At 53.4% G+C, this 21,993-nt stretch overlaps 2 protein-coding genes and 1 long non-coding RNA gene across 5 annotated transcripts in view; 1 reads left to right on the forward strand and 2 right to left on the reverse strand.

The window, feature by feature from the left end:
• Window positions 1–21,993, reverse strand: part of GSS (glutathione synthetase) — a 315,783-nt gene that overhangs the window by 259,663 nt on the left and 34,127 nt on the right. The window lies entirely within an intron of this gene.
• The window catches only part of LOC133224175 (uncharacterized), a 213,371-nt gene continuing 192,316 nt past the window's right edge, over window positions 939–21,993 (reverse strand). Inside the window, exons 2-3 of the long non-coding RNA XR_009728785.1 lie at window positions 1,089–1,104; window positions 939–1,039 (exon numbers count right to left, since the gene is read on the reverse strand). This is a non-coding gene — a long non-coding RNA (uncharacterized LOC133224175). The remainder of the gene's footprint in view (window positions 1,040–1,088; window positions 1,105–21,993) is intronic.
• ACSS2 (acyl-CoA synthetase short chain family member 2) overlaps window positions 8,973–21,993 on the forward strand; it is a 35,101-nt gene continuing 22,080 nt past the window's right edge. Inside the window, exons 1-2 of one of the 2 annotated variants that reach the window (XM_061375468.1) lie at window positions 8,973–9,156; window positions 9,358–9,553. In XM_061375468.1, coding sequence (XP_061231452.1) covers window positions 9,039–9,156; window positions 9,358–9,553 — 314 coding nt within the window. In that variant the 5' untranslated portion in view covers window positions 8,973–9,038. The remainder of the gene's footprint in view (window positions 9,157–9,357; window positions 9,554–21,993) is intronic. The other variant, XM_061375469.1, reaches the window with a different exon arrangement.

The raw sequence follows: 21,993 nt of genomic DNA on the forward strand, positions 1-21,993 counted from the left end.
CTTTCTCCCCATCTCTTTGCATTCACCTCCCAGTCTCCCTCATACTCCTCCATCTCTCAAGTCTCCCAATCCCTCCTTATCCTCCAAGTGTCCCATCTACCTCACAGGTTTCCCTTCCAGCCACCCTCTCTTACCCCCAAGCATCCTCCCTTCCTCACACCTCCCTCTCTTGCTGTGCTTTCATCTTTCACATCCCAACCACATCTTGACCTCCCATCTTCTCCCAGCCTGACCTCTGCCATTCGTCCTCTCCTCCTTCCTCCCCGCATTCTTTTTACCCCCAGCACATCTGACTCCTGCTGTTACTTTCTCCTCTTCTACTTTATCTCCCATCTCTCACTAGCCCAGCAAAGCCACCACCAGCACCAGCCCTATGGGATGTGGGGCTGGGTTAGCTGCAGAATCAGCCTCCCACCCCATCCCCACAACTCAAGGCACTTTTACAGCAGAGGTGATGGCCACAGCTTGCACATTCATGCTTGACACCAAGAAACACTTCTTAGGGCTGGTGCAGCTGGAACTGGTCACTGGGGAAGTGGGAGAATCCGTGCCCTTAGAAGGTTTAATTCAGCCAGATGAAGTCACCAGTGTCCTGATTTAGCATAGCAATAACTATTTTGGAACACAGCTTGGCCCAGAGCTCCCTGGGATCCATTCAAACACACACATCTCTGGGAGACTCCTTGAGCATTGGGGGATTTCCAAGAGGAGCAAGAAAGGCCAGAGATGGCTTTTGAACGCAGCGCTTGGGATGCTGCAGGACATGAGGATCTGTTCCTGCACTTGCAGCTGTTCCATGGTGCTCAAGCAGGACCATCCCATGCTGCCCAAGCAGGACCATCCCATGCTGCCCAAGCAGGACCATCCCATGCTGCCCAAGCAGGACCACCCCATGCTGCCCAAGCAGGACCATCCCATGCTGCCCAAGCAGGACCATCCCATGCTGCCCAAGCAGGACCATCCCATGCTGCCCAAGCAGGCCACGCCATGCGTCCTGAGCAGGATCACATCAGCCTGCCTGGGCAGGACCACCCCATTGCTGCTCCAGCAGAACCATCCCATGCTGCTCGAGCAGGACCATTCCACACTGCTTGAGCAGGATCACTCGATGTAGCTTGAGCAGAGCCTTCCCATGTTGCTCGAGCAGGACCGGCCCAGGTAGCTGGAGCAGGACCACTCCAGGCTGTTGAAACAGGGCTATCCAGCCTGCTTGAGTACCATGGGCAGGCCAAAGTGGCTTCCTGAAAGACTGCCAGATCCCAGGCCAGAGAGCTCTCTGTGACATGACCCCTTGGACCCTAAAGCCAGGGACACCACTTGCATCATCTTTGTTTTCCTTCCCTGGGGCTGGGCCATGCAGGGCCATGGCCATCCCTTTCCAATGACCTTATGGCTGCATGAGGACACAGGGCTGCTGCCAAGGGGGGAAAAGGTCTCCTCTCCATCCCAAGGGAGCCCCATAACCTGAGGGACCTGCCTGCAGGGCCTCCTGAGAGCATTCCACATCACTCACGCACAAGGACCAGCAGCCTCCCTTGACTGCAGACTTTGCCTTGGAGAGTCCCAGCCCCTTCCAAGGTGCTGTGTTCTGAGGGACCATCCCCCTGCAATACAGGCAGTGTCTTGGTGGGCTGGGGGTGACCTTTCTAAAGCATTCCTGTCCACATGCCTTCCTGGCTGGGAAAACTGGGGGAGGGTGGAGGGAACTCATTACCTGTGTTAGAAACTAGCTGAAGTTCGGTGTCTCCCCAAGCTGGGTTTCTTATTCCAACTGTTCAAACTGTTGTATATTGTACTGGGATTTTTACATGGAATTATTGTAGAAAAACAAAAAATTAAACCAAGTCTGTTAAAAAAATAACATTAAAAATCTCTATTAAAAAACAAAATAAACCAAAGCTGTCTCCAAGTCCTTTTCTCCCAAACGGGTCAGAGCAGTGATGTGTCTCCAGTGGTGGCTTTCCTGTTCCCAGCCCTGCCTGCCCCAGCCCCTGGGGACACCAGCTATGGTGAAGATGCCGCTCCTGGGTGGTGAAGGAAACAGCCCCCATTTCCCCATCTGCCTGCCTGTGGACAGCCTGAGCCCCTGGTGCAGAGCAGCATGGGGTGTTTGTCAGTGACCCCCTTGGGTCCCCAAAAGTTGTGTCCCCACCACGGGGCAGGACACAGTCAAATGCCTGGAGCCCAGTTTTGGGGTCCTGGATACTGAAGATATGGCTGGGATGGGACAAGCTGCTGCCTGTCCCCACTGAATGTGGGAGCAGCTCCCAGGTGAGTGGTCAGCAGCCCTTCCCCCTGCCCGTGAAGCTGCAGATCCAACAGGGCTCCACAGCAAATGGCCAGTCCCTGAGCCAGCTCCCAGGCCTGACCTGCTCAGAGGGTTTGGTGCTGAGGATGCATGAGCCCACACCACCCTCTGGTGTCAGCACCGACCTCAGCTCCATGCTTGTCCTGCTCCAGCCATGTCCCTTTGCTCCCAGGTCTGCCTGGCTACCAGAGCATCCTTGCACCACCCCAGATCCCATTCCTGCTTCCAGCATATGGACATCCCCACATGGTGTGGGGCAGGACATAGTCAAGCCAGAAGGAAGCAGAGCAAGAGCAAAGAAGACTGGCTTTGCTGGGTGCTGTCATCAGCCCTGGCAGTCCTACCAAGCACTTGTGCAGTCCTGCTACCCCCTAGGCTCTCTGAGTGTGGGACATGCTCCTGTGCCCACACACAAGGCCTTACTGCTGTCAGGGGTTCACGTCCACATTTGGTATTGGGGTGCAGGGCTGGACAACAGCTTCAGGCACCCCCTGTGCAGGTAAGTAATGGCTTTCTTGGTCTTGGGTACTGGAAAAGCTCCTGGGCACAGCAGGAGCAGATGGTGCCAAAGGACAGTGTGGGGACAGTATGCCAGGGCCCCGTGGGTGGGATGAGACCAGCCAATGTGCTGCACTATGAGATGTGGCTGCGGTGCACTCATGCCTGCAGCCTGCATCACTGGCACCTCAGACCTCACACTACTGGCACTGTGTGCCCTGCATTGCTGGCACTGTGGGCCCTACACTGCCAGCATCACAGACCCCACATCACTGCCACTGCTGACCATGCACTGCTGTCACCATGGGCTCTGGCACAGCACTGCTGCATGGCTGGCACTGCTGACACTGCACTGCTGGCACCATGGGCTCTGGCACAGCACTGCTGCATGGCTGGCACTGCTGACACTGCACTGCTGTCACTATGGGCTCTGGCACAGCACTGCTGCATGGCTGGCACTGCTGACCCTGCACTGCTGTCACCATGGGCTCTGGCACAGCACTGCTGCATGGCTGGCACTGCTGACCCTGCACTGCTGTCACCATGGGCTCTGGCACAGCACTGCTGCATGGCTGGCACTGCTGACCCTGCACTGCTGGCACCGTGGGCTCTGGCACAGCACTGCCGCATGGCTGGCACTGCTGACACTGCACTGCTGGCACCATGGGCTCTGGCACAGCACTGCTGCGTGGCTGGCACTGCTGACACTGCACTGCTGGCACTATGGGCTCTGGAACAGCACTGCTGCATGGCTGCAGTTCATCAGCAGAGGGCACAGCCCTGCTGCCTGCCCGGGCTGTGTGAGCCTGTGCTACCCGAGGTGCCCGCAGGAGACGCGGCTGTCCCCGGAGCCACAGATACTGAGCGCCCCGGAGCTCCAGCTCTTTCTCCCCACTCAACAGAGCAGGCACACGAGCAGGCAGTTACATTTACGGGTGTGTGAGACACTCTGAAGCCTGCGGACAGCGATGAGGCCACGTGGGGAAGCCAGCTCTTAAACCCCAGGCCCCTCAAGGTGCTGCTGCTGCTGCTGAAAGCACCTTCTCTCCTGATCCAGGGTTCTCTTCCTCTGCAGCCCAGGCTCCTACCGACCTGGGCCCCTCTTCCAGAACGCAAACAGCAGCAGCCAGCAGAGCCCAAGTAAACAAATGAGCTGCTGTGAGGGGAGTGCATCTTTATAAGGTTAACTGGCCCTGTCTTAGAGACAGGCATTTTCTTGTGGCTGCATCGCTCAGAAAGCTCGGGCAAACAGCACCAGCATAGCTCCTGAGTTCGATTTATATTCCTGATGGCGTTATTAGCTCATCTACATGTAGAAGGATTATGAATAGATGTCTGTACTCTTCAGAGGGCTAAATTAACCAGGCTCTGACATTCATCAGCTTCTCTTTGAAGCTTAAAGCAGCTTGAAACGCAGAGGTCTGTCTCCCAGCGGCAGCAGAGGGGGGGAAGGAACCAGCTCAGGCTTGATTCTGTGTTCAGCACAACCTGGCCTGTTTTAATACCCCCGTACCCTGAGAGGCGGGAGCAGAGGGCTGGAGGGAGGCTGCTGTGCAGCAGCGTGTGCCAGAACTCGTACTGAGCAGTTACATTTGCAAACAAAGGAGCTGATAACTCCCAGCAGGGCTGCGGGGATGCTATCTCCGCGCTGATTAAAACTCCCCCTGCAGCCAGCACGGAGGAGGAGTGTCCGCAGTGGGAGAGGAGCGGTACCCGGTGTTAACTCTGTCGCTGCTGTGTGCTGGTGCATTCAGCACAAGCCAAGGGCTGCCCTGCCAGGCCGAGTGCTGAAAAGCAGCACAGAAAACGCCAGTGGGAAGATCTGGTCACATCCTCCCTCCACATCTCTGGCTCCCTGTGCCCTCAGTGCTCCGGGGATCCACACCGCAGGGTAATCACACATAGCAGAAGGGGGATGCCTGCAGCATAGCCCAGGAGTGGTGCTGTGCTGGCTCTGCACAGTGCCTTCCCCTCTGTCCCTCAAGCCTGCAGCACCAGCCTTTTGCTCTCTGCTAGCAGTCCGACTGCTTGCTTGCAGTGTCATCTCCCATGCATGGGCCATCTCCAGCATGGGTGTCTGCTGGGGAATGAGTACCACAGGCTCCTGTTAGTATAGCTAACCTTGAGCACATCCCTTTGCCAGCACTGGCTGGGCAATAAGCTGGCCCTTGCTGTCATATATCCACCCTGCTCCTTCCTTCACGTCTGCTCTGCAGGTCCCAAGACCATTTGCAAGTGTCACTTAGGATTCTTCCCAGAATATACATTAACCTGTACCCTTTATGTTCTTTATTACTTTACAGGAGGAGAAAATGAAAGAGCCTGAAGTACAGCTGGTTTTCCTGGTGAGGTCGGAGGAGAGCTGGAGTCAAACTCAGAGCAAACCCTGCAGCGTCCAGCCCCACCAGAGCCAGCAATCAGGGCAGGAACCCAGCTGGGCGCAAACTGGGTGAGCAGAGCTGGAGAAGCAAAGTGTGGTCACACAGCAGGAGCACTTCAACTAAAGCCTTAAAATCACAGAAGGGAGGCCTGGGCATGCCCATTGCAGAGGGGAGACTGAGCTGAGCTCTTAGGCAGAAGCTCTTCCCTGTGAGGGTGCTGAGGCGCTGGCACAGGGTGCCCAGAGAAGCTGTGGCTGCCCCATCCCTGGCAGTGCTCAAGGCCAGGTTGGACACAGGGGCTTGGAGCAAGCTGCTCCAGTGGAAGGGGTCCCTGCCCGTGGCAGGGGTTGGAGCTGGATGGGCTTTAAGGTCCTTTCCAACACAAACCAGGCTGGGATTCTGTGATTTTATGGTATTTCAGACATGGACCACTGAAATGACCACATAGGAAAGACTGTGCTTGTGCCATGGGGGTGTGACTGATGGTACCAACTATGCAGTTCGCAGCCCTGTACACAGGCACTTGGAGGGTTACAAAACTCCTGCAAGAGGAGAGAGCACATCCAGGAGGCTGTCCTGAGTTTTCCCCTTGCTGAGAGAGGTGATGCAACCTCTTCCCATCAGGCAGCTTCCTACGGGCAGCTGAAGCCCAGCAAGGAAATGCCCTGGCTGCAGCAGCCCATAGTGGGCAATGCTGGGTGGAGGGCAGCTGATGGGCTGGTGGGACATGGTGCTGCCCCGGCCTGGTGCCTTGGGATGTCCTGCCCACACAGCACCAGTTGCTGCACAGCAATCATGCTGTCACTGAGCCCGGGGGGGGATTTCAGCTGCACGGGAGAGCCAAAGGCCAATGGGAAGGAAAGCAGAGGGTGCCTCCCAGGTCTGCAAACCACCTCCTCGCTGGCTCTGGGGCACCTGCCCTGACATGGGAAGCCACAAAGCCCTTTCCCAGCAGGGGGGTGAACTATAGGTCCCTGCCTGGTGTTGGGGGACAGAGGGTTTGGTAGTGAGCTCTGATGCCCTGCTGGGGCATGCACACTCCTCGAGACAGGGAGTGCTAAAACTAAGGCTTGGCAACTCGTAATAGAACATCTTCAGCGTAAGGTGGCTTCTGAAGGACTTTGGAAGTGCTGGGCTTGTCCCACTGCTCAGGAGAGGATTGGTGTGATTTCTAGTTGTGATGTCCCACATGTACCCCAAAATTCATGGGGCTGTGCCTGGACCACAGCTGTGAGGGAAGTGCTGGAGGAGTGCAACTGCTGTAGCTCCAGAGGAGCTTAAAAGCTGTCCACATCAGAGAGTCCAGGATGCGTGGACAAAGTGGCTTTTTCTTCAGAAACTCTTTTTGTGATAGGGAGCTTGGGAGTGATGATAATGGTGGCTGGGAGAGGGAAGTACCATGAAGGGCTGACTGTGTCTGTACTGTGTCCACAGAGTGAGCCTGGGCTCGAGACTGGTGGTCCCAGACCGAAACTCCAACAGGGAATATGGGCATCTGGATGGATGTGGGCTTGTGCTGGAGACTTCAGCTTCATCTGTGTGGTTAATAGTGCAGATCGAGTCCCTGCATGGCAAGATCTGACTATGCCTTCCAGTGACTCTTTAGTTAATAACGATGCCAGGCCACAGCTTTCCACAACCGTGATTTTATATCCCATGGCTAAGGAAGCTCTGTTACATGTGCTGCAGAGTGCTGTGAGGGTGGCTAACCGGGTTTGGGTGTGAAGCCTGCTGAGGTCATGTTGGAGAGGTGTAGAGGGCATCCCTGGAGCGATGCTGCCCTCAGGATACAGCCCATGGAGGGAGGTGTCATCTGAATGCCTCCCTGCTTTCATCTTGGGGGAAAACGGCTATGTCCTCTCAGATGGAGTCACAGAAGAACCTCTGCCCTCCAGCAGTGTGGGCAGACTAACACCAGAGCGGGGAGCTGCAGCACAGATGTGCCCTTCAAAGCTAGGGAGCATCCTTAATGGAAAATACACACCAGGACCAGGCACTTGTGTCTGCAGAAGAGCTGTTTGTGGCCTCTTTGCTGATGAGAACATTACATGGAGTGGCAGATGATGCTCATCAGCCCACAGGTTTGCATCTCCTGCAGTGTACAGCAAGCTAATAACAGTCCCAGGGTGTGCATTCAATCATGGAAAACACCACGGATCCCGGAGTGGGCTGTACCTGCTCACTGGCACCGGGCCACTGCTTCCCAGCGGAGGAATACTGGATTACGGATTTTATCCTTTGAGTGCTCCTTGACAAAGGAAATGCTATGGATTGAGCCAACAACGTGTCTGCTGCTGGAGGTACAGCCATGGGCAGGCCAGGGACTCATGGCATCACCTTATTCCTTGGGAGACGCCAGGTCCAGCCTCCTCGGGCTCAGCTGGTTGGTGAGGGGCTTGCCTGGTTTTGACTGCCTGCAAGGGCAGTGTTCCCTGTGGCACACTGCTGATGAGGGAGACATGGCTGATGCAGCATCACTGCTAATGGGGGAACACTGCTGGCATGGGGGAACATGTCTGATGGGGGGGACACGGGTGGGAACCACTGATGTGAGGGGACATGGCTGATGGGGAGACAGCAATGATGGAGGCTGTATGGCTGACAGGGAGACAGCAGTGGGGAAGAGGACAGGGCTCACATGGAGGTCATGGCTGATGCGGGGAGACGCCAGTCATGGGGGTGACGGGGGTGACATGGCTGACAGGAGGGGCATGGCAGGTGGGGGTAAACACGGCTGCCAGGGGGACATGGCTGACATGGGGACATGGATGACAGGGGGACACGGCTGACAGAGGGGCATGGGTGGCATGGGGACATGGGTGCCAGGGGGACATGGATGACAGGGGGACATGGCTGACATGGGGACATGGGTGACAGGGGGACATGGATGACAGGGGGACATGGGTGACAGGGGGACATGGGTGCCAGGGGGACATGGGTGACATGGGGACATGGATGACATGGGGACACAGCTGACATGGGGACATGGATGACATGGGGACATGGATGACATGGGGACACGGCTGACAGGGGGACACGGATGACAGGGGGACATGGGTGACATGGACACGGCTGACAGGGGGACATGGGTGACAGGGGGACACAGCTGCCATGGGGACACGGCTGACAGGGGACACGGCTGACAGGGGACATGGATGACATGGACATGGATGACATGGGGACACGGCTGACAGGGGGACATGGGTGACAGGGGGACACGGCTGCCATGGGGACACGGCTGACAGGGGGACACGGCTGACAGGGGGACATGGATGACATGGGGACATGGATGACATGGGGACACGGCTGACAGGGGGACATGGGTGACAGGGGGACACGGGTGCCATGGGGACACGGCTGACAGGGGGACACGGGTGCCAGAGGGGCATGGCTGACATGGGGACATGGGTGCCAGGGGGACATGAGTGCCATGGGGACACGGCTGCCATGGGGACATGGGTGCCATGGGGACACGGCTGCCATGGGGACACGGGTGCCAGAGGGGCATGGCTGACATGGGGACATGGGTGCCATGGGGACACGGCTGCCATGGGGACACGGCTGCAGGACACATGGCCGCCGCCCCGCAGCCGGCTGCTGGCGAGCCCCCGTGCGCTCTCGCTTTCCGCGGCCTCCCCGGCTCAGCGGCCCCGCGCTCCCGGGCCGTGCCGCAGCGGGCGGGCTCTGGCGCTCTGCGGGCGGTGCAGCTCCCCCCCCGGCCGCGGGAGGCCTGCCCCCTGCCTCGGCCGTCCCCGCCCTCCGCCGCCTCAGCCGCTCCCGCCCCCGGCTCCGCGCCTGTTTAAAGCGGGCTCGGAGGCCGTGTCTCCGTGCAGAGCTGCCGGCGCTCCGCCATGGGACAGGAGCAGGCCCGGACCTATCCCCCGCGGCCCGAGTGGCTGCCGGCCGCGCATGTCCCGTCGCTGGCCCAGTACGAGCGCCTGTACCAGCGCTCCGTGGAGGACCCGCAGGGTGAGCGCCGCGCCGGGAGCCCGCCAGCCCCGGGAGGGCCGCAGCGGGGCCGGGGGTGCCGGGCGGGCTGGAAGGGGTGAGGCCGGGTGGAGCCCTGCAGGCTGGGGTGCGGGAGCGCGGGGCTGCCGTGCGTTGTTCCCTGAAGCGTTGTCTTCCGTACCCGAGCTTCTGGGTCACGAGCTCTGGCCGTTGCCTTTGCAGCGTTTTGGGGTGACATTGCCAAACAGTTCTACTGGAAGACTCCGCACACGGGGCCCTTTCTGAAGTACAACTTCGATGTGACAAAGGGGAAGGTCTTCATTGAGTGGATGAAAGGAGCGACCACTAACATCTGTTACAACGTCCTGGATAGAAACGTCTACGAGAAGAAACTTGGGGACAAAATTGCGTTTTACTGGTAAATTTTTGGTTTTATTGTGGTGTAGAAGGTGTATGTCATGCTGAAGTGTCTAACCAGAGTTGCTTCCTACTGAGGTGAATTAAAACATGGTCACACCTGAGGGGCTTTAACCTTTAGATAGGGATAGCAGGTGTTTGCTTTCAGTGTTTGAGAGCAGTTGTGCAATGGAGCTTCTCTGCCCACCCTGGGTGCACTGGAGTGGCCCAGCAAGGCCACGGGCAGCTCCTGACTTCCAGCTCTGCCTTTGCACTTGAACCTGCTGAAAGCAAAGAGCAGTCAGGTGTCATTGAGGCAGGTACTGCAATTCCTCTGTGATGCAGGCAGAGAAATGGGATGAGGCAACAACACCCAACAGCAAAAAGCTGATAAGCTCCATGTTTTCTGTCTTCATGTTCTGTGGGTCTGGTGTTCTTCTGTGGCAGAAAGGTTTTCCTAAAACCTGAATGTATCCATGGAATCATTTACTGAGGTGAGGAGCCTCCAGCACCAGAGTGAGGGGAAGCAGTGTCCAGGAGCCTCAGTTCTGAGTGGCGAGAGCCATTGAGAGAGCCTGAAGCCCTTGATAGGCCTTGCTCAGGAGCCAGCAGCTGGCTCATGGGGCTGTATGAGGAGGGACGGCACCAGCCCTGAACGGGTAAAGCATGGCCCAGGGAGTGTGGCCAGGGCAGACAGTCAGGGTGTGGTGTGGCAGTTGGTGCAGGCAGGGGGGTGGTGAGTACTCTCCTTGGGGAGCTCTGCTCTGGCTGCCCTGGTGCTGGCAGCGTTGGCAGCGTTGATGCCTGATGAGAGCAGAGGCTGCAGTGCAGAGCTCTGGGTGCAGAAAGTTCCTCCACTGGTCTCTTGAGGCAAGGGTGCACTCTGGTGCAGGGGCTCCTGCAGCAGGTGGCTGAGCTGTGGGAGACTGTCAGTAGGCTAAGAGATACCAGTGAAGCTGAGAGGGAGCTGGACTGCCTGCTCCAGGCCCAAACTGTGCACGGACCAAAAGCATCCACCACAGTACATGGAGAAAAAGAGGGCGGTAATCCAGGAAGCTGGGAGCTAGTAACTAAAAAAAGAACCCAACAAGGAGGAAGAGGACAATTAAAAGCGAAGGGCTTCCTCCAAAATCCACTGTCCCCATCCAGAGCTGCTTCGTAGTTAGCTTTCTTCATTGATCCTCCAAGTGAAAGGCATTGGTGTTGGGACTGATCTTGTCTTACATTCCTTTGATTGTCCTCCCCATCCCATCTGGGGAGGCAAGATGAGAGGGGTAAGAGAGTGGCAAGTCCAGAGGAGACCATGAGCGTGATCAGGAGGCCTGGAGAAGAGAAGCTGTGTGGAGACCTCAGAGCAGCTTCCAGTGTCTGAAGGGGCTACAAGGATGCTAGAGAGGGACTCTTCATCAGGGACTGCAGAGATAGGACAAAGGGTGATGGGTTCAGACTGAAACAGGGGAAGTTTAAGTTAGATATGGAAGCTCTTTACTGTGAGGGTGGTGAGGCACTGGCACAGGTTGCCCAAGGAAGTTGTGAATGTGCCATGCCTGGCATTGTTCAAGGCCAGGTTGGACAGAGTCTTGGGTGAGATGGTTTAGTATGTGGTGCCCTTGCCTATGGCAGGGGGTTGGAACTGGATGATCTTAAGGTATTTTCCAACCCAAACTATTCTGTGGTTTTGTGATTCCTTGCACTTGAACACATATAACACTGGTGCTTTTGGAAAGGCTGGCTTCTCCATGTTCCTTTTGGGAAGAAAAGTTAACTTCCAGCCTTAAGGATGCGTGTATTTTTTTACTGGAATAGTTACTAGTGTTAAAAGCCATGTGGAACTTGGAATTTTCATACTAATGCAAAATAGGCTTCCCTAGTGATGTCCAGGATGCAGAACAAATGCTCCCTTGCTGACCTAGCCTGGGTATGACTGTATGTGGTAGAACAGAAGCACAGTTAAATGTGCCACTTGTTAGGGATGTAGTAACTTGGGTTGTGGAGAGTCCTTTCAGCAGAGCAGCTGGAGAAGGGAGAAGTCTTACTGTCACTGCAGTAAGAATGCCAGATCCCCTAATGATGAACAACTGTGCTGCTCAAAGTGATTTTGTGCAGCTGAAGGGTCCCAGTGACCTGGTGTAAGGGGGACTAGGAGCTACCCCCCTACAGAAAGGAACATGTTCTGGCTGTGACTGTAAAATTGGGTTCATACTGGAGTCTCCATCCGTAGAACTACCACTTAAGTAAAAGAATTACATATACTGTCTGGCAAATAATCATATTGATATACTTGCCATAGGTGAAATGGTGGCAACTGCTTCCTTCCCTGTTAGTTAAATATGTTCTCTAACACACCTGGTTGTAAAGTGACTGCAGCTTCTGATGGAAAACTCCTTTGTAAACTCATTCAGGTGTGCCAGCAAACAGAGCCCTTTGGCAGTGCTGGCAGCTGGGCTGGAGTTTATGGAGGGAGTGAGTGCATTGTTCTTCTTGCCTGTAAATCTTTGGGTGACAGCTTGGCACCAGCCTACAGCTTGGTAGTTATTCTGGCGGCCTTTGAGGGGTGTTTGTGATGCTGAGCAAAGCTTGGAGTGGGTATTAAAAGGGTGAGTGTCTGACAGTCATGGTGTTCACAGTGCTGAAGAACAAGGTCTCTTCCTCCTTAGCAGCCAGCTTTCCCTGACTACTTCAGGATAAATTCTAGCATGGTTCTGACACCAGTGACCTGGCACTAGGGTGTCTGAAGCTGTTAGCTGGGAATGTCATGGGGAGGGATGGAGGAGGCATGTCAAAAGGGATGTGTGTGGTACTGAGCTGTGAGCTTGTGGCACTGAGGTCTTAAGGAAGCACGGCTATAGATTTCAGCTCATAAAATTAATCTTCTAGAAGTGTGCATGTGCCTTTCTGGACACATGTTCTTCAATAACAAAGTGTAGTTGCTGTTGTCTTGGCCTTTCGCATTTTGCTTTGACACTGTTGGATGAGCCCTCTTTCCTAAACCACTTGAAACTTGTCAGACTGTATGGAAGGTCAAAAAAGAAATGAGAGCCTTCAAAAGCCAAAGAGGGTTCCTGGGGAAGGCTTGGATGCTTGGGGTTTTTAATACCTTGGCTGCTTGCTTCTAAGGAAATCTATAGCTGGTTGGATGGGGAAAGGTGCTGGTGTTGTACCAAGGTACCTGACTGCGCACCTCTGAGAGCTTTGAAAAGGCACAAGACCTTTGCAAGTTAGAGGAGATCTTTGCTTTCTGAGAGGAAATACTAGGGGAAAAGTGAATAATTTCTCCAGGCACTGCTTGGTGTCCCTGTGAGGTCTCCTGGCAGAGCTCAGCTGCTGCATGGCCCTGACTGAGGCTTTCTCAAGTGTTGCATGGACTGGAAGGAGCAAGCAATTCATCTGAATGTGTTCTGGCCAAACAGCTTTGAAGGTTCCTGCACCAACAGCAGTCCAGGATTGCCCAGACTGGCTCTACTCAAAGGGTCTCATCCCAAGCCACATGGAATTGCTCTTTCAGCACAAAGGGCGATACATGGCACTGCTTTGTGCTGCAGAACTTGTACATAGGTGACACTTCCTGTTGTGGTACCCTCCTTTTGGTGCTGTTAGCCGTCTTTAGTTCCCAACAACCATCCTGAGTTGGTAGGAAACCCTTACATTTTGCCTGTGTCCTGTTTCACTGTGGTCTCTCTTGCTGCTTATGAACGTTACAAGTATTTCTGTTTCTGCTGCTTTTGATTCCTCTTTCTGTGGCCTAAAGAGGAACAGAAGCTCCAGGAAATGTTTCTGTTAAAGTGCTGCTCTCAGAAATGCAACCTGCTTCATAATTGCAGGGAAAGGCCAAAGTCAGTAACACTGTGGTTACTGTGCAGGTAGATCCCTACTTTGTCAGCCTCACAGCTGGAATGCACTGAACAAACTAGCTGGGACACTTGCAGGGGACTTGCAGGAGTGCTGAGGACTTGGTCTATGGTGGGCAGTGTAAACTGGAGGAGGAGCACGGTGTCTTTACCATGCTCTGGGCATACCTGTGCCATGTGGACTAACCTGTACTTCTGTGCTGAAGAGCTCTTGTTAATCCCCTGTAAACATCAACCTGGGCAGCTTGTGGAAGAGAAAACAGAACCAGGTGGGAATTCAAATAGCACAGCACTTACTATAGACCCTCCCTAATGAGAGCCTGGGGTGGGAAGGGACCTGCACGAAGCCTGTTCTTGGTGTTTCAGCTGCGTGCAGGTTGCATGAAGTTCTTGCCTTTGTTTCACCCCACCTGCAGCACTGCTGGTGCCTGGGGGGAGCAGGGAAGGAGGTAGAGCCTTGGACACTGTTATTAACCTAGGTGCTGGCTGCCATCCCTGGGAGACTGATCTTCTTTCTTCTGTGTGCATATGAAATAACACATCTAGAAAGGAGAAACAGATGGTAAAGGCTGCCAGAGCTTATTGGAGTTTGATTTAAACTGAAGAATAACTGCTTGTGGTTCCCATTCTGGGCCTAGAACAAGCACGACATGCAAAGATAAAATGGAGGTGTGTTATGGGGCTTTTTAATGTAATAAAGGATTCGGGGGGCTCGTAGCTGTGTCATTTCTTGCACTGAATCCTTCTGTAAGGCCAATAATCAACTACAGAGCCTGCTTAAAAAAAAAACACAAAAGCCCCAACAACAGAAAACATAAAACCACAAAACAACAAGCAAGTGTCAAAGCTCTTGTGGAGTTTTTTACTAGGAAACTGAAAGGTTTTGTCCAGCAGCCTTCCAGAGAGGCTGCAGATTATCAGACACAGGTTTGGTCTGAGGATGCTGCTGAGCATAAGTGGGACAAGCCCACATGTGCTGGGTCCTGCCTGCTCCCCATGCACCTCAATCTGGTGGCTGTTTCTCTCCATGGAGTGCTTTATCCTGGGCTGTGCCATCCTGAAGCCAGATTAAGCTGTTTCAGTTGAATTTCTCCTGTAATGGTCTGGATCTCTTCTGGTTGCAGAAATAATCTTGCCTTAAACTGCTGAGAGCCAAATGCTTGGTCTCGCAGTCCAATACTGTTGTATACAGAGATGCTGTGGCTGAGGGTGCTGGCTGTTACCACCCAAGGTTCAGAGGTGTTAACCATAGCCAGCTCCTGCCCCTCCACTGCCTTCAGGACTCAGGATGTCCCATGCCAAGCTGATGCTGCGTTTCTTTAGTAACTTCCTGCGTGACTTGTTACATTTGCAGTGATGCAGCCTCATTCAACACTGTTCTGGCAGTGAAAGCATAGGCCTGAATCACACAGGGTGTTTAAAGAGTGAAGATTCACTGCTGGGAAGGTTGTTTTTACTGATAAACACTTGCAGGCCTGTGTGTGCAGGCTGTTGAGAGCTGTCAAAGCTGTGTTGCAGGTGCTACCAAACAGCCAAGCCCAAAGCTGCTGCTCCCCTGATGCTACAGTGGAGAGAGAACATTCCACGGGAATGTGTGTAACCTCTAGAGCAGTGAGAAGCCTTATGGCAGTTACAGTGTTTGGTTTATGCTTGCAGCAATACCCAGGCTCAGCACAGTTCCTTTCCCTGATGGGGACTCCATGGGAAGTGGGGTGACCCCCATTAGCCCTGGCTGAGCAGGAAGGAGAAGGGTTCAGGACACACACAGCCTGGGAGCACACAGAGCAACAGCCTGGAATCTCCAAACAGGAGCATCTCTGCTTTGTGAGGTCCTCTCTGGCTCTGAGCTGCATTGGTAGTGCAGGAGTGGGAAGGGTGGGGGCATCAATAGGAATCTGGTATTAAAATCAAGGAGTAAAGTCCAAGTATTGCACTTTCCTGACTTCTTTGGTGGAATTCTTCCACTCCCAGTTCTGGGACGGTCACCAACCAGTATGGTCGGTGCTGTGGCAGTAGTGCAAACACCACTGTGTTCAGCTGCTTGTATGTAAGTGCAAACTGGGACAGCAGGGGCTCACAGCTTGTCCTCTGGTGTAGCTCTTTGGCTTTTTCTCCACTGATGGGTGAAGTCTGCATCTTCAAGAAGATGGTGCTGCCCCAGGGCTGCATGGTGATGCCTGCTTAAGGGTTTGGAGCTTCTTGGTTTGGCCTGAGGGGCTGGGAAACACAGGGATCATGGGCTGAAGCTTGGTTCCAAAGGCTATCTGTATGCAGAGACCTCTGTCAGTTTTCTCCTGTCATATGTAGAGGCTCTCCTGTCCCAAGTGTTTCTGTTAGGGGCTTGCACTTGTCTGCTGCATCCTACATTCCCTTCCTGACTAGTGAAAGTCTGAGATAGTTTTCAGGTGAGTGGTTGTGACAAACGGATGAACTAAATATGTGGGAGCAGCAAATAGCTTCTTCAGGCAGGTATCTTCTTGTGGGCTTCCAGTGAAGCTTCCTGTGTGCTTTCCTGGCTGCTGTGAGTCAGGGATGCGTGTGCACATTACTCAGACAGCTGACGGGCACAGAGGCACTTGGAATTCGTTTTCCCTTCTGACTTGGAAGCGGAGCTTGAGTCATCCCTGTCAGCTACGCATGCTGGTTTGCAGTGAGATGCTAGGAAATGGTTGGTTTAATGTTTTGAAGATCTCAAGCCATATTCCTGCTGTGCAGGATGCAGGGCAGGATCAGGCAAGTGCTGTCAGCCTGGTGCTCTGCAGTGCAACAAAGGATGGGGGTAGTGAAGGTTGGTGACAATTTTCAAGGCCAGGTTGGCCAGAACCTTGGGAAACATGGTCTAGTGTGAGGTGTCCCTGGCTGTGGCAGGGGTTGGAACTGAATGAGCTTAATGTCCTTTCTAACCCAAATCAGTCTGGGATTATATGACACTGCCTGTTGTCATAGAGGCAGCCTTCAGAAGCATCGCTGGAGCTGTGCTTCCATGTGGAAGGTGTTCAGCATTATTGAAGATATTCACTGGAAGTAGTTTTATCAGAGCTCAAATAAGGTGTAATCCTGCTCCTGTAGGACTGAGGCTCTTCTCTGTTAAGTCTGTAAAGAAAGAAGGACTCAGGCAACACCTGTGTGCTCAGCTCCATGGCTGAGCAGTGAGAAGCTTGTGTAAGCTCTGCAGTTTGGGAACACACACAGCAACAGCCTTGAATCAGGGCAGCAACTTTCATCTGGGTTTTGCCAAACTGTTTGCTCCCAGCCTTTTGCTCTGAAACCTTTGGAAGCTGCTTACTGGCAGGGATACAGCATCCGTCTATATAAATACAAGGGAATATCCAGGAAGTATTTGAGAAGATAAACAAGTTGGATGGCAATAAGTGCTCAGGATTAGATGGCATGTGCCCCAGAGGACTGCAGGGACTTGAATGTGAAATTGCAGAGCTCTGGCCAGGGTATGCTGTGTGCTCTTGCAAAGGGCTGTTGTGCCAAGGACTGGGAAGTTGCCAGCCCCATTCTGTTTAGAGAGGGCAATAGAGGGGTCCTGGGAACTGGTAAATCCCACAGATTCATTAGGTTTGGAAGGGACCTCTGGAGATCATGCAGTCCGGCCCCCATGCATCTGTAGTGGTACAGTGGAATCGGGTCACTTTATGCATGGAAAAGGTGGGTGAGTCCTGTAGGAGTGCAGTTGTGTGGCACTGAGCACACAGATACAGCTGTTTTCAGGCTGCCTTCATGAGGATTCCCACAAAAAGCTTGTTCAAGGAAGTTCTGTGGAGCTGGTTTAGACTTCCCCTTCACCTCCTCACTTTTAGTGGTCACTTTTCAGGACCAGCAGCAGGTCTCCCAAGGACCAGTGTTGAAACTGAACTGCTGATGGTGGCCAGGCTCATGTGCCTTCCGTAACAAGCTGCTTCTGGGGGCAAAACCCTGCACCTTGGTTCTGACTGGTGTTTTGTTGTTGTCTGGGTCACTCTTGGCAGAGCTGCTGTGGCCATGGGTGCTTCTGGCTGTATGGTTGTACAATCACTACCTGGGGGAGTAGCGAGGAGTGAGCACAGGCAATAGCTCCTGGAGCTTCTGACATGTGAAAGTTGTACCTCTGGCAGCTATTCCAGGCCCCTTGCTATGTTTTAAGAATAGTTTGCTAACTGCTGAGGGAGGTACCATGGTTCTGCAGTGGTGGTACACGGTGAGTGTTGGCAGGAGAGTTGAAATGTGGGATGGATAAATGGAGTTCATGGACACAGAGGAGGTGAACCCTGTATGGATCCAGGACATGGAAGGTCAGAGCCTTCAGTTTGTTCGTTGGACTAGAAAACATGATTATTTTATTTTAGCTGTGTGAATGGCTTGTGCCCTCCCTGGCACCTTGCACTGAGTGGAGCAGAAGGGGACAAGGGCTCCATGGGGATGACACTGGCTCCGAGTAGTGGCATTGTCAGGGGACAAAGTGATCAGGCTTTGCCAGAAGATGTGGGAGTGGGTGCTTGTTCTAGGCATGGTGTTTCTGCTTTGGGTAGTTGCATTTGTTATAGAATCACGGAATCAGCCGGGTTGGAAAAGACCTTTAAGATCATCGGATTGAACCATTCCCCAGCACTGCCAAGGCCACCACTAAACCATGTCACTGAGGGCCTCGTCTCCACAGTGTGTGAACACTTACAGGAGTGGTGACTCCAGCACTGCCCTGGGCAGCCTGTTCCAATGCCTGAGCACTCTTACAGTGAAGGAATTGTTCCTCAGCTCCATCTAAACCTGCCCTGGTGCAGCTTGAGGCTGTTTCCTCTTGTCCCATCCCTTGTTCCTTGGGAGCAGAGCCCAGCCCCTCCTGGCTCCATCCTCCTGTCAGGCAGTTGTAGGAAGCGATCAGGTCCCCCCTGAGCCTTCTCTTCTCCACACTGAACCCCCCAGGTCCCTCAGCCCTTCCCCATCACACTTGGGCTCCAGGCCCTGCACCAGCTCCATTCCCTTCTCTGGCCCCACTCCAGCCCCTCAACATCTCTCCTGTAGTGCGGGGCCCAGAACTGAACACAGGATTTGAGGTGCAGCCTCACCAGCACCCAGTGCAGGGGCACAATCCCTGCCCTGGCCCTGCTGTCTCACTGGTGCTGGTACAGGCCAGGATGCTGGGGGCTTCCTGGCTGCCTGGGCACAAGCTGCTCATGCTCTGCTCTGTCAGTCAGTCTCCCCAGGTCCTTTTCCATGAGCAGGTTTCCAGCCATTGTTCCCCAAGCCTGGAGCATTGCGTAGCGTTGTTGTGCCTGGTGGGCTTTCTTTACAGCCTGAAGAGCTGTTAGGCTGTAGTATTGGCTGCCAGTGCTTTGACAAGACCTCTTTGACTCCCCCACCACAATGAGCTTGCCTTTTCCTCCTGTGGCCAGTCCTGCATCAGAGCCATTGCACACATCAGGGTTTCAGTTCTTTGTTTGCATATCTGCACATCACTTGTTGTAGATGGTGAAATGTGGTGTGGTATGAGATCATGAGCCCTGGCAGTTCTCCATAGGCTCAAAGCTTATCATTTTTACAGATGGCACTTCCCTTTAGGGGAATCTCTGAGGAAACCCATGGCCTTCTTGATTACTTCTTCACAGCTGGGTTTCTGCTAATGAAGCATGTTTTACAGTCCTGTCGTCAGTGACCACTGAGATGACACTTCAGCAGGTGACATCTGGCCATCAGCTGTAGAGGTGTCTGAGGCATAAAGTTGAAACATCCACTAGAAATCACAGTCATAGAATCCCAGACTGGTTTGGGTTGGAAAGGACCTTAAGCCCATCCAGCTCCAACCCCCTGCCATGGGCAGAGATGCCTCACCCTAGACCATGTCACCCAAGGCTCTGTCCAACCTGACCTTGAACACCGCCAGGGATGGGGCACTTCTTTGGGTAACCTGTGCTTAGGCTTCACCACCCTCAAGTAAAGAACTTCTTCCTTATATCTGACCTGAACTTCACCTGGTTTAGTTTGAATCCATCACCCCTTCACAGGTCATAGTCTTGATGGATATTGTTTGAGCCCTCACTGGAATCAGCTTTCACTGTTAGAAGGTCTTGAAACAGCATTTCCCAATAGGGGTGTTTCCCAACTGTAGGTGGCTTGTTGCCTGACTTGCAGAAGCGTCATCCAGGATGTGTTTGTGGCCTCAATGCAAATTGTTAGAACAAGGAATCAGCAGGAAATAGGCTCTCCCCCAGTGGGCTCTGTTTCTCTGAAAATACTGCTCATGATAGGCATCAAATCACAGAATCACAGAATCCCAAGGGTTGGAAGGGACCTCAAGAGATCATCTGGTCCAGCCCAATGTACCTCTCTTCTCACTGTTGCATTCTTCTACAGCATGACTTTAGTTTGCAGGGCTAGAAGTGCTGGCTGAGGGCAGCCAGACTCCGTGATCTACTGTGCAAGTCTTGCAGATGAGCTCTGTTTCAACACTATGGAACATTTTGTTTAATAAAAACAACCCTTAAAATCTTTATGTTTCAAAATCTTAAACTTTCCTCTCACTAAACTTGGTATAAAGCTGTCACTGGATGCATTGGCTCTGCTCCTGTGCTGTACAACACTGAAGTAAGAACATAACTGCAGAATCCCACACTGGTTTTGGTTGGAGGGGACCTTAAAGCTCACCCAGGTCCAACCCCCTGCCATGGGCAGGGATGTCCTCTTGGCTTGATGCTCCATATCAAGTGAGTAGGAAAAACACAGAGCCCCAGAGGAGCAGCGTTCCCCTTGCTGCTGAGCAGATAGCTGGCAGCATAGAATGGCTGCTGACACCAGCACTGGGGTATTTACATGTGCTGTGTTACTTGTAAACTGCCTTATTTGATCAAATGTAGCAAAACAACAGTAGATTTCCCTTGAATTTCCCTGTTACCCCTCAGTGTTGTGGCTCTCAGGTGTGAACACAGTGTGCACAAACCCCATCACGCTTACTTTACCCACTTGCTGATGTTGGCAGCAGTGTAAGCCAGGAGGTGTTGGCTCCTTCAGAGATGTCTGAGCATCCCACAGTCCAGAGAAAGGGGCTTGAAGTAAATCTTAGGGGGTAGCGGAGCAAGTGAGTGGGAAAATTGGAGGGAATTCTGGAAGGTCAGTGAATGATGAGTGATTTTGGAACAGGGTCCACATCCAGCTGGGCTCTGTGCTGGAGGCATCGCTCGGGATGGTGAAGTGAACAGTGATTGGACTGCACAAGATAAAGGTTATTTCTTGAGGTGCCTCTAGTACTCATTCGGGATCTGAAAGGCTCCAGATAGAGTAGCTGAGAGTGTGTGTAGTGAGAAGGAAGGACAAAGATTGATGCAGTCTTTCTTGTGGGACACCGGTAGCCATGTGGGGTGTTGGCTGTTTGCTTTGTAAGCTGTACTTCCATATGGCTGTTTTTAAAGATGATTAGAAGACTGATGCCCTTCTCATAGAGCAGATGGTGGCCCTGTGACCCTTTAGAAATGAGCTCCGTTTTAGCTGCTTTGTGCAATACAGCCACAGTAAAGCCTGTGCTTGAGTAAGCTGGGCTGGAGAGGATGGGCTGGACACAGCACATGGTGCTCTGTAGGGCACAGGGCTCCTGCTCTGGTACTGCACAGTGCTGTTTGCCATCTGCTTTGGGTTTCTTTACAGCAACAGGAGCCTGTTCATCCTAGGGACATGGTCACCTTTCAGTCGGGATGGTTTGGCTCAGAGATGGGTTTGACAATGGAGCTTTGTTAGGCCCTACCTATGTGTATGAGGGGAAAACTGGAGGGTGGTTTTAATGCAGGTCTCAATTCACTGTATGGCTTTAGAGGGTGAGCTGTTAAACTGATGAAGGGTTTTGTTTCCCCTGGGGTTCCTGTGCCAGGTTTACTCCCCAGCGTGCCCTCAGTGCTGCCAGGTAGCTCTCAACAAGCTGGGAAACCCTTTCCACCAGCCCCTCCCGGTTTACGTTCCATCACTGCACAACTTCTTCCTTTTTGATCCTTGTCATGATGCAACGGGATTCGAGCATGACTGCAGAGGCTGAGCTTCCTGGGAAGCCTCCTGGCATTTCCAGAACTCCTTTGGGTATTTCCTGCCACGGATTGCTGTGGTGGGAAGTGGATGACGCTGAGCGTGGCCAGGGCTGGGCAGTCAGTCCTGTTAGTATGAAATGTTCTCATGAAAGTTTCTTGCAAGCCCATTTCAGCCCCCCCAAGCTCCCTCTTGAAATCCTGGTGCTGATGCTGCTGGAGGCGCTTCTGCTTTGGGCAGTCTGTGTAGGAACATAGAATCATAGCCTGGGTTGGGTTCCAACCCCTGCCACGGGCAGGGACCCCTTCCACTGGAGCAGCTTGCTCCAAGCCCCTGTGTCCAACCTGGCCTTGAACACTGCCAGGGATGGGGCAGCCACAGCTTCTCTGGGCACCCTGTGCCAGCGCCTCAGCACCCTCACAATAAAGAACTTCCTCCCTATATCTAACCTGAACTCTCCCTGTTTCAGTTCAAACCCATCACCCCTTGTCCTGTCACTACAGTCCCTGATGAAGAGTTCCTCTCCAGCATCCTTGTAGCCCCCTTCCGACACTGGAAGCTGCTCTGAGGTCTCCACGCAGCTTCTCTTTTCCAGACTGAACAGCCCAAATGTCCTCAGCCTGTC

The sequence above is a fragment of the Neopsephotus bourkii genome, unplaced genomic scaffold (assembly GCF_033783945.1).
Source record: "Neopsephotus bourkii isolate Nb327-2 ecotype Australia unplaced genomic scaffold, CSIRO-AGI_Nbou_v1 NB_1663, whole genome shotgun sequence".
Classification (NCBI taxonomy): Eukaryota; Metazoa; Chordata; class Aves; order Psittaciformes; family Psittacidae; genus Neopsephotus; species Neopsephotus bourkii.